General features: G+C 36.8%; 1 protein-coding gene across 2 annotated transcripts in view; it reads left to right on the plus strand.

Annotated features, from left to right (window-relative positions):
• Positions 1-507: 507 nt before the first annotated feature.
• The window catches only part of chn1 (chimerin 1), a 113,341-nt gene continuing 101,820 nt past the window's right edge, over positions 508-12,028 (plus strand). Inside the window, exons 1-2 of one of the 2 annotated variants that reach the window (XM_073047182.1) lie at positions 508-625; positions 882-1,016. In XM_073047182.1, coding sequence (XP_072903283.1) covers positions 995-1,016 — 22 coding nt within the window. In that variant the 5' untranslated portion in view covers positions 508-625; positions 882-994. Of the gene's footprint in view, positions 626-881; positions 1,017-12,028 lie in introns of those variants that run through there. The other variant, XM_073047183.1, reaches the window with a different exon arrangement.

A 12,028-nucleotide genomic window follows, 5' to 3' on the forward strand; every position in this document is an offset into this window, starting at 1 on the left:
TTGTTCACTCATCATACCAGCTCCTGGCCTCCAGTTACCTTGTTGCCTGTTGTTTTAGTATTTGTTCTCTCTTGTTTTATGGCCCCTCGTGGCTTGTTATTTTGCAGTTTATTAGTAAAGTATCATTTACCATTAAGTCATCTCTGCTGCATTGCTTTGGGTCAAACCACCTCTACGTTTCCTGGCACTTGGTAGTTAATGTTTGGATCCTTTGTCAGTCTTTGAAATAGACGCAATGTTTTATTCATACACTATTTTGCAGAAACCCGCCCACGACGTTAAAAATCGATCGAAAACTCGGATGCCACCTTCAGCGTGGGGCCAGGGTGCAAGAGCACCAGAACCCGAGATGGCCGTTCGCTCGGACGTTATTGTTTGGGAGAGGGCATTCGCCCTGGCAGCGGAGGCGGGCGCGGGCGCTCAGCCCGGCCGGGGCGCGCAGGAACAGAGAGGGTCGGGGACGCGGCGGCGAGATCTGCGGCTCCCCGGAGAAGGGCGCGCGGAGACAGGTCGCCATGGTTACCGCATTGACGGTCTGCACCAGAGGGGGGAAGATGGTCATGTGCCGAGGCAAAATGGCGGCATGGAGAGCGGAGGATGTAGTTTGATCCCATCCCTGGCACTGGTAATTAATCCTTACAGCACACTGTACCTCTGGGGTCCACGTTGCACAGATCCCACGTAATATTTCCCTTTTTTTGCGATCGTATTTTAGAAAGTGATCTTCCATAAACCGTCATGGTTGTTTTATTTTATTCTTGCGGACCGGCCTCTAATCTGAATAAAATGTTCTGTTTTTCTGTTTGGTTATTTAGCATGTTAAGAGATGGAGTGTCAAATATGTAATCCATTGCACATTTAATTCTTTGTCACGTTTGTAGAAGAGACGATTAGGGTGTCCTTAAGCACATGAGGCGGATGACGGGCATTGGCGTTTATGAGCCACTGACTGGACATTGAGAAGCTGCGAACGGAGAGATTCGGATTCCCAGCAATGATGGCTCTAAGTGTGTTTGGTAAGTTGTACTGACAAACTTGAATACAGAGTTAAATGACTTATCTGTTTATCTTATAACGGAATGAACTGTAATATCTCCGCCAAACAATCTTACACGATTTTACAGATTTTACGAAAGGTTATTGTTTTATTGCCTAAATTCAAGGGCGTGTGCTCCCAAACATATGGCATTACATTTTACAATGAAGAGCTCAGTTGAAGTTTGCTGATAATATACGTTTGTTTTGTTTAGATTCTGCAGGCTGCGGTCAGAAAACATCAAAATATAAATATTCAGTGAATACCATTGAAATGCGTTATGTACATAAATCCTAAACTAGATTTATCTATGGAATTGACATTACCATCCAGTTATCTAGACAAGATGAGGTAAACATAGTAGTACAACTGGCACTAAACATAAATAGCACAATAAGCTATTTTCAGTCACTGATACTGATTTTGGAAATGCATTATTAAATTTCTAACTAAAGAATGTATTGTTTCAAAGATTGATCAGAGTGCTACTGTAATCTATAAAACAAAATACATAAAAGTGGAATTTGTATTAATTTCACTGTTTAAATCCATTAATTAAATGAAAACAAAGTACTCATCCAGACTAAATGTTGCTAATACAAATTGTTGCCTACTCCAGATTAGCAGTGAAAAATGTATGTGTGACTGTGTTGTGAGAATGTCAAAGCTTTTCAGTGGTCAGATATTGCTTTTCAGACTAGGCAGTAACACATGATTAATTCAGAGAGCATGGTTCATTTTTTTTAGAATTATAAAACATACAGTAACAGATGATTTGGTTTTTCTACTCGAGTTGATGGCATATCTATAGCTAGAGCATTCTACCTAATTCCTTGCTATTTCTTTTCCTGTATATTTTTGTTTTCACTCATGTTTTAGTTGATATGAATATTGAAATTGATTGTTTCAAATCTCATCTCAAAGAGGACATTTCAGTGCTGTACAAAGACAACCCTGCCCTGACATATGTGTCATTTTTTTTTTGTCAGTTTGCAGATAAAGAATGTGCAAGATACCTAAACAACAAATTAAATTTTTTTTAAATCTGGGCATTGTTGCGTTGGAACTTTGACTAAGTTTCCATAAAAATGCTTTGAGACATCCTAATGTTGAAAAATCCACTATTGAAATACTTGTATATTTTCAAAGTGATGCTGTTTTTGCTATATATCCATGTATGGTAGATATTCTATATTTCTTTAATTCTTGACGGGGAAAAAATCTTTCGTTTTTGGTGTGCTTCTTAGGCAGTTCCTAGCCCTTTATATTTAAAAAGTTACTATCTTTTAGACCGTGAATACATTTCAGACTTGGAATATTTTCCTTTGGATAACATCTCAAATGATCTATTATTTCCAATAGTGTTCCAAAGAATTTTATTACGATTATGTTAATTCTACTATCAGTTTATTTGGGACATTATTAGAATGCCACATAACATTCTAATTACTATCTGATCAACATCTCATTCAAATTGTTTTGTAAACTTTACTCAAAAATAATACTAGTTTCTATAGTTTTGATCACTTTATTTGTATTGTTACCCATATATGTAGAAATATTTGTAATTGAACTTGACTATTTCTGCTCTTTTTGAAACTTAACTATTTTGGCTACACTTCTATCTTTCCCAAAATGCTTGGGAAAGATCTTTTTAAATTCTCATTGTATTTGACACTGATCTGGTGGCCACTCCCATCTTCTTCACCATTCTTGGTTCCACTTAATTGGTATTATCTTGAAATGTTGGTAGTAGCTGTCTGTGTCCCAATTAATTGTATAAATAGGAATAGGATTTATTCATATAAAACAAAATAGATAGGCACAAGATTTAGTACAGTTTTTGAATCCCATAATTCAAGAACCTAAATACAGTCCTTGTGATATAGTCACCAGTCTGCTTCTTTAGTGACCACTTCAATATGATATAACTTTATTATTGTGATGCCTTCTTGAATATCTTCAAGATAAAATAAATAGTCCGTACATTTATGTGTCAGTTTAGTTTTATCATATTCTTTAAGATCAAGATTTAACTAGGTCTCTTCAAAAATCAAAATCTTACATTTCCATGCTGATAGAGGATGATTGATTTTTAACTGCTCACCAATTTTATTTTGTCACTAATAAGGAGAGTGGCAAAGTTTATTCAAACTCATTTGCTATCAGCTCCAGTGATTCCGTGGTCATTTTTTGATAGCGGTTCTTCAGATCTTTGTCCTTGACAATTAGATATTGTACCCATTTAACCACTTAAGTCGTAATGGTTTTAAGAGGGTACCTTCAAGTGTGAAGCATGCAGCAGACTGGCTGATACTATTTGGAAGTTGTCTACAGCTTAAAATGTCATTGCAACACTCTTTGGTAGAGGGTTAGTATCTAATAAAGGTTACACACAAACAAAATAATAGGATTTGAAAATCAATCTCCAAATGCTGGAAACCTAAAATAAAAACAAATTGCTGAAAAGAGAAACAGTTAACATTTCTGCTTGAAGACCCTTCATATGGAGAGTCTCCTTTCTAAAACATTAACTCTCTTCTGCACAGCTTGACCAGCTGGGAGTTGACTGTTTCTGAGAGAATTGTCATATTTCTACAAGAATGAATGTCCTGAGGTACAATTTATGGCAAATTGGCAAATGCAGTATTTAATGAAACTTAAGCCTTGCAAGTCAATCTCATCATGTGGACTCCTTCATTTAATATCACTATTCCAATACCGTGAGAAATTCCACAATGTACATCTTCCATGTGCAGACAAGCAATATGTCATGCAGGCCAGTGTCTGCTTTCCTAAAGTTGCTTGCTGTTTATTTCAGTTTGTCAAACCCCACTCTATTTGCCCCTGCAGAATAAGTGCAGAACTATATGATACTTGGCTTAGGAATAGATATGAATTACTGGAAGAACTCAGCAGGCCAGGCAGCATTTATGGAAGACAGTTGACATTTCGGGCAGAGACTGTTCATCAGGACTGGGAAAAGTGAGAAGTCAGAGTAAGAAGGTTGGGGTAGGGGAGGAAGAAGTACAAGGTAGTAGGTGATAGGTGAAACAGAGGGGAAGGGGTGAAGTAAAGAGCTGGGAAGTCAATTGGTGAAAGAGATAAAGGGCTGGAGAAGGGGGATATCAGATTAGACTAGGTAGAAGACCGTGGAAGAAAGGGAAGGGGGAGGAGCACCAGAGCAAGGTGATGGACAGGTGAGAGGGGGAATGGGAATGGTGAAGGGGAGGCAATTACTGGAAGTTTGAGAATTCGATAAGGTTTCCCGAACTTTCGGTAATTGCTTCTCTCTCCCTTCAGCATTCCCATTTCTCTCTCTCATCTTATTACCTCCCTCTGGTGCTCCTCCTCCTTCCCTTCCATGGCCTCTGTCCACTCCTATCAAATGCCCCCTTCTCCAGTCCTCTAGCTCACCAAAGGATTTCCCAGCTCTTTACTTCGCCCTTTCCCCTCCCGACTTCACCTATCACCAAATTGCTTTGTACTTCTTCCTCCCCTTCCCTGACCTTCTTAACCTGTCTTCTCATCTTTTTTTCCCCCGGTTTCTCAGCCTGAAATGTTGACTGTTCTCTTTTCTATAGATGCTGCCTGAGTTCCTCCAGCATTTGTGTTTTATTTTGATTTCCAGCATCTGCAGATTTTGTCTTGTTTATGATTCTGTTTGACTTATAACTTTCCTTGGGAGCCCATGATAGGCTGCAGATATCTGCTACAATATGATTCATTGATCATCTGAAGCCCTTAAATAATGATTTAGGTATATAGGCATAACTATTTACTTCTAGTGATGTGAAATGCAAGATTGTACTCAATTGTATTTTGTGTAACTTTTAATTTGCATCAAGAAAACTTTTAATTTGCATCAAGAAAAGTATCAGTGAAGAAGGGTGCCGCTAACATAGTGCAGATGGAAAGTGAAGAAAAGTTACCTGCAAAATTGCTTCCCTATTGGCTCGTTGAGGATATCTTCAGCAGGATGAAACTCCCTCAATTAGCATTCCTGCCTGAAATCAGAAATAAAGTTTGAAAATGCAGGAAATACTCAGCAGGTCGGGTGGAATCATTGGATCTTCTGAAAGATTATCAGCCTGAATCATTAACTCAGTTTCTCTCTCCACAGATGTTACTTACATCACTGAAAATTTACAATATCTTGTGTGTGCATTTGTACAGTTAAAATGTAACTTAAAAAGTACTCTGCCAATACCTGTGGACATCTTCTGAAGGGGAGTAGAGGAAAGTTTCAGACAGATATTAGAGGTAGGTTTGTTCTCCCCCACCCCCCCTCAGAGGTAGGTGCCCGGAATGCACTGCATGTTTGGTGGTAGAGGATGACACAATAGGGACATTTAAGAAACTTGTATATAGACACATGGATATAAGAAAAAAAAATGATGGTTTGGGCCGTGTAAGAGGGAAGGGTTAGATTGATTATGGAGTAGGTTTATGTAGTTCAGCACAACAGCATGGGTTGAAGGGCCCATTCTGTGCTGCACTGTTCTATGTCCAATTCACATATTTTAAATTTTTTGTTACCTTTCCTTTGGTGTCTGATGCCCTTGTGGGTCTGTACATCCATACCTTAGTGCTTTAGACCCCATCAAAACTTACTCTGGGTTCCCCTTTACAAGCATTCTGTATACTTAATATTGACAACAGCCCTATTCCCACTAAGTTTTCCATTTTATTTTAGCGGATACTGCTAAACATTTCTCTCCTCTTATCTTTCTCCTTGTGTGCTGGCATTCCTCCATTCCTAATAGTAAAAAAAGCTTTTTTACTTGCAAATTATTGCTGATTTCCAGCCTGCCTTTTCTTCCCATTGTTCCCTTGAACATACAGCTTTTCAAATTTGCATAAGTTTCTTTTTTTTAAGAACTTTTCAGGGTGTCAACATCTGAGGATCTATCCTGGGCCCAACATTTTGATGCAGTTACAAGAAAAGCTAATAGTGGTCATATTTTATGATGAGTTTCAGGAGATTTGATGTGTCACCAAATACATTCGCAAATTTCTACAGATGTACAGTGCCGAGCATTCTAGCTGACCCCATCAGTCTGGTATGGTGGGAGGGGGTGCTGGTGGACTACTGCAGAGGATTAAAATATGCTGCAGAAAGCTTCATGAGCACTAGCCTCCCCAGCATCCAGGACATCTTCAAGAAACAATGCCTCAAAAAAAAGGCAGCATCCATTATTAAGGATCCCATAACACAGGACATGCTTTCTTCTAATTGCTACAACATTGAATTGCAGTGGATTTAATTTTGCTTTTTTGACACTGGTCAACAGAAAAAGACATGTCAAAGTGAAAAATTTCTACAAATTGGTCTAAATTTATTACAATTATTAAACAATATTAGATTTCATAATTACCACCTTCAAATCACTTTTTAGTAGATGCACCTTTGGCAGCAACTACAGCCTGAGTCCATGTGGATAGGTCTCTATCAGCTTTGCACGTCTGGACACTGCAATTTTTCCCCATTCTTCTTTACAAAACTGCTCAAACTCTGTCTCATTGCATGGGGATCATGAGTGAACAGCTCTTTTCAAGTTCAGCCATAAATTCTCAATTGGATTGAAGTCTGGACTCTGACTTAGCCACTCCAGGACATTAACTTTGTTTTTAATCTATTCCTGTGTAGCTTTGGCTTTATGCTTGGGGTAATTGCCTTGCTGGAAAACAAATCTTCTCCCAAATCACAGTTCTCTTGCAGACTGCATCAGGTTTTCCTACAGGATTTCCCTGCATTTTGCTGCATTTGTTTTTGCTGTCTACTTTCACAAGCCTTCCAGGGCCCGCTGCAGTGAAGCATCCCCACAGCCTGATGCAGCCACCACCGTGCTTCATGGTAGGGATGGTGTTTTTTTTTTAATGTGCAGTGTTTGGCTTATGCCAGGCATCGTAATTTAGTCTGATGGCCAAGAAGTTCAATTTTGGTTTAATCAGACCATAGAACCTTCTTCCAGCTGGCTTCAGTGTGTCCGATATGCCTTCTGGCAAACTCTAGCTGAGTTTTCACGTAAGATTTTTCAACAGTGGCTTTCTCTTTGCCACTCTCCCATAAAGATGTGACTGGTGAAGCACCTGGGTAACAGTTGTGGTATGTACAGTGTATCCCATCTCAGTCACTGAAGCTTGTAACACCTCCAGAGTTTTCATAGGCCTTTTGGTGGCCTCCCTCACTAGAGTCCCCTTCCTGCATGGTCACCTGTTTTTGAGGACAGCCTACTCTAAGCAGATTTACAGCTGTGCCATATTCTTTCCATTTATTAATGATTGACTTAACTGTTCTCCAAGGGATATTCAGTGACTTGGAAATTTTCTTGTATCCAACTCCTGACTTGTGTTTTTCAGTAACCTTTTCACAAAGTTGCTTGGTGTCTTCATGGTGTAGTTTTTGCCAGGATACTAATTCACCAGGAGTTGGACCTTCCAGTTACAGCTGTATTTTTACTATATTCAATTGAAACACCTTGACTGCACACAGGTGACCTCCATTTAACAAATTAAGTGACTTCTAAAACCAATGATGATTTGCTGTGTCATATTAAAAGGGGTGAATACTGATGTAATCAATTATATTGTTTTATATTTGTAATTTGTAGAAACCTGTTTTCACTTTGACACAGAATAGTTGTTTTCTGGTGATCAATATCAAAAAAAGCAAAATTAAATCCACTGTGATTTTTTGTTGTAAAACAGTAAAACATGAAAACCTCACAATACTAAATAATAAAAACTAAATTAATGTATAGTATATATAATGCACACTAATTTACAGTTTTTATTATGTACTGCAATCTACTGCCGTATAACAGATTTCACAGCATATGCTGGTGATATTACATCTGATTCTGTTTCTCATAAATATCCAAACCCCATATACTGATGACATTTAACTCCACCTCAAAGCTATTTTTCTTTACTTCTTCGCTGCCACTAAACTATATGACTGTTGGTACAATATACATGGCTGAATGTGCAAAAATTTCCCCCAGTAAGATTTAACAATACGAGGAACCAACCTTTAGATCTTTAGGCTGCTGGTAATGGTGGTGGAGGCAGATATGATAGGGTCTTCTAAGAGACTTTTGGATAGGTACATGGAGCCTGATAGAACTTCAAATTCAGTTTGAGAATTTGAAACCAGTGTTCTAAACTTAAAAAAGCCACTATATTGATGTGAGGACAGAATTGGCTAAAGCAGAGAGGAGAAGTTGATTAAACAGTAAGTTAGTGGCCACAGTGGCAGTCATTTCAGGAGATAATTGAATTGAATTTATTTAAGATCTTAACATCTGTCCCACAAAGTGAGGGAGTAAAAATCTTTGCATTATGGTGAAGCTGTTTCATAGCCTGTTGGTCCTGGCTTTATAAATGTGATAATATTGTTTTTGATTGCAAGCGCTAAATAGGTGACTTCATTGGCTGCTTGATTTACCTGCTCTGCACATTTGCTTCCATTGACTTCAGTGATATCACAGAAGTGTTTTTTAGTGCACTTCTTCACAATTAGAATAGACGTCCTTCTACTTCTGTATTGACCATGGTCTGTTTTTTTTTTGTAATTTGAAAATTTAAAGTAAACTGCGGCAGATGGAAATCTGAAATAAAGGAAGTGCTAGACATACTCAGCAGATGAAGCAGTAACTATGAAGCAGAAATACCCTTTCAAATTAGTGATCCTTCACAACCCTGGATACGTGAAATGGAAGGACTGTAATAGAAAGTTATGATTACGTAGTGCAGATGAAGTTATGAATATAGGGTGCAGTACACGAGGGAGGATAGAGCCCTGGTAAAGCCTGAAATTACTGGGAGCTCTGATGAAGTCTGTTGATTTGAAATATTAACTCTTGTTTTTCTGCACACAAATTCTACCTGACCTGTTGAGTATTTCCTGCACTTTAGTTTTATCCTGTTTTTGTTGCTCGTGGGCATTTCTGTGTTTCTCATTGCTCTTTAACTGTCAAATGTTGCTAATTACACCAGGTTCCCTTTGGTAATTGTAAAAAATATAAATGGATGTATGTACTGTATCTCCAAAGGTACTATATCTAAAGAGTGTTAATTTCTGTTGGTTCCTTTGAGTAAATAAACCAAGTAAGATGAAATATTCTATCTCTAGTGTAAAATGTTAGACAATTCCTACTTTTGTTAAAAGCTTTGTATTTCTCAAATGTCCCAAATGATTGAGGTTCCTTTTGAGTCTGAAGAACTGTGTGGCCAGGAATCCTGATGAATGTAATGAATTTGCAATCAAGGCAAGAGTTGTTAGTTTGAAAACATCATGGACCTGTTTCCAAAGAATTTAAATGAAAAATTGTCATATTGAGAACTCGAGATGAAATTAAGCTGATACAGCCAGGTGTAAAATTAAGTTGTGCTCTATAGATCAATGATGTGGCACAAGTTGAAGATGTAATGGGTGAATGCAGTTGGATGGTGTGTGGATGAAGTTATTAGTGTACAGTGTGAAGCAAGAAGAAGATCAGAGCCCAGATGAAGATAATAAAATTTGTAAAAGAAACTTCAGAAGATGAATTATCAATTGCAACAGAGACACGTTTGTGAAATTGATTTGCACAAGTTATGGGAAACCATGTAATCATTACCAGTTTAGCATACAAGACCTGTACAAAGGAGAGACAAAGGATTGCAGTCCAGCAAAAAGCAAACTGCTGGAGAACTGTCTGGAGGTAATGGAAATTTCCAAAATAAATAGAAATTGGGCAACCACTATAATATGTCATCTAGTTTATTAGAATTACTTATTTAGGAATAGGAAAAAAGCTGAGAGTAATTTAAACTTATTCATTGAAGGTGAAAAATTGTTGTTTAAATCTTGTTGATCACAAAAATTTCACTCATAATTTATAAGATTTATCTATGAAGAAAATAGTTTCATTTTATTGTGTGGATTTCTGAGGTCTGTCTTTTTGTTGGAAGATTGGTATTGCTTCTCAATTGTAGTATGCATGAGTGATTGAAGAATGCAAAATTGATCCATATTACTGTAATATGGAAAACAACAAAATTATTCTTTCTCAAAGCTAAGTCATCGCTAGAAACCCAGCCTTTCCAAAATATTTTTGAGTTATTTTTAGCTTTGCAATGGATCTTTTAACTATTTGCACAAAAATGAGTTAAAATTATTAAATGATTTTATTTAGGTGTTTGAATTTGGGTGTTTCATTCCTAATTACAGAGAATTTAAATATTTTAGAAAGTTGCCAGTTTATCAATGTAACTTGTATTGTTTTAAAGATTAATTACATGGCCATTGGAATTATCTACAAACTTGGTCAAACTTGTAACTTAGATTAAATTTCATTTTTTGATTACTTGCAGCTGGCATTTATTGCTTGCTTTCTGTTACTGTTTGATGGTACATTGGTTATACAAAGAATTCTGGCGTTACGTCAATGAATATAACACAATGTAGATAATAGCAATTTTTTTTTTTAAAAGGCTTTCCCTTGCCAGGCAGCTAAGTTAACTTGTTGCACTGACAAGCCAGAAAATATTTAGTGAAAATAAACTAAAAGAAGATGTATGATGTCTTTGATTAAAGTCATTGAGCTCAGAAGGTAGGAAAGTAGAAACTCAGTTTGTCCTATCTCTGCCAGATTTCTTTATGATATGCCCATGTCTGTATATAGTTAATAGCTTTTCATAATGCTTTAGTGAAGTTTGTACTTCAGAATTATGTGAGTAGCACTAAAATTAATCATTTAAGCATCTTACTTTGTGAAAAATACCAGATATTTTAGATCTGGTTATTGGTTTGTTCAAAGCATCTGCAACCAAAGTCTAAACACTGACCATTAACAACAGCACTAACAAGTTGCGATAAAACAAATGTGGATTCATCATATTATTTAATTTCTTGAACTCAGGAAAATAAAAATGGGGAGGAAAAGGTGCAAAGAAAATTTGTTTATGAATCTTTTTTTTGTTTGCTTGCTTTTTGTTGCTGTTTGCCATGATTATACAAGCAAGTAAGTTGAATTGGCCTTTAACTGAAGATCTGGTATTATGTCAAGAAATATACACACAGCAGCAAATATTGAGAGTTTTCCCTTGCCAGGCAGTTGTTAACTTGTTGCACTAATAGCTAGATGATATTTAGTGAAAATAAGTCCAAAGATGTATAATATATTTAATCATAAAATACATTTTTAAAAATGCATACAAAATATTAATCCATTTCTAGCTAGCAATGGAATTCTGAAGATTTGAACTTTGCAATTCATTAAAAAGCAAAATGATAATCTGATAGTAAATGACAGCAAAGTGAAATATTAACCGAGTAATATCTCAAAATCACTGAGATTGATACTCAGTTTGTTCTATCTCTGCCATTTGTGTGAAAGAACCAGTTAATCTCAATCCCTCCCTATCCTTAGCTCCAAGGTAGTTGATCCCATTGGAAAGTTATTGTTAGACTGGTTTTGTCAGCCTTTTAAGCCACACATTCAATAAGGATATAAAGGAAGGAATGAAAAATAAAGCAGCATAAATGAAGTAAAATGGAGAAATAGGATTTTGTAATTTGACCTATTATATCTCACTTTTGGAGAAACGCTTGAGGAATTCCTCAATTTATTGATGTTCAGTTTGAGTTTTTGCTACAACACTTGACTTCTTGGACCATGTGTCCGATTTCTGAAGCTATTTTTTCCACAGTATTGTATGGTATTCCACTCGTACAGGAAGGCACTGTATAAACTTGCATAATGCATTTTGCTCAGCCTTTTCAAATAACAATTTCATAAAACAAAAGCATTTTCCAGGCATTAAATTGATTTTACAAATTGAGGGTGTATTTTTCAGTCACCAGCTATGAATATATTGAATGGAGCCCACCCACCCCCATCTGCCACTACCTGACATTGCAAAGTTGTTTTAAGATGGTGTCCTCTCTGATCTGTTAATATTCATGATGTAGTTGACTCCTATAATGTGACCTTATCTATGTTT

This window comes from Hemitrygon akajei, chromosome 5 (assembly GCF_048418815.1).
Source record: "Hemitrygon akajei chromosome 5, sHemAka1.3, whole genome shotgun sequence".
NCBI lineage: Eukaryota > Metazoa > Chordata > Chondrichthyes > Myliobatiformes > Dasyatidae > Hemitrygon > Hemitrygon akajei.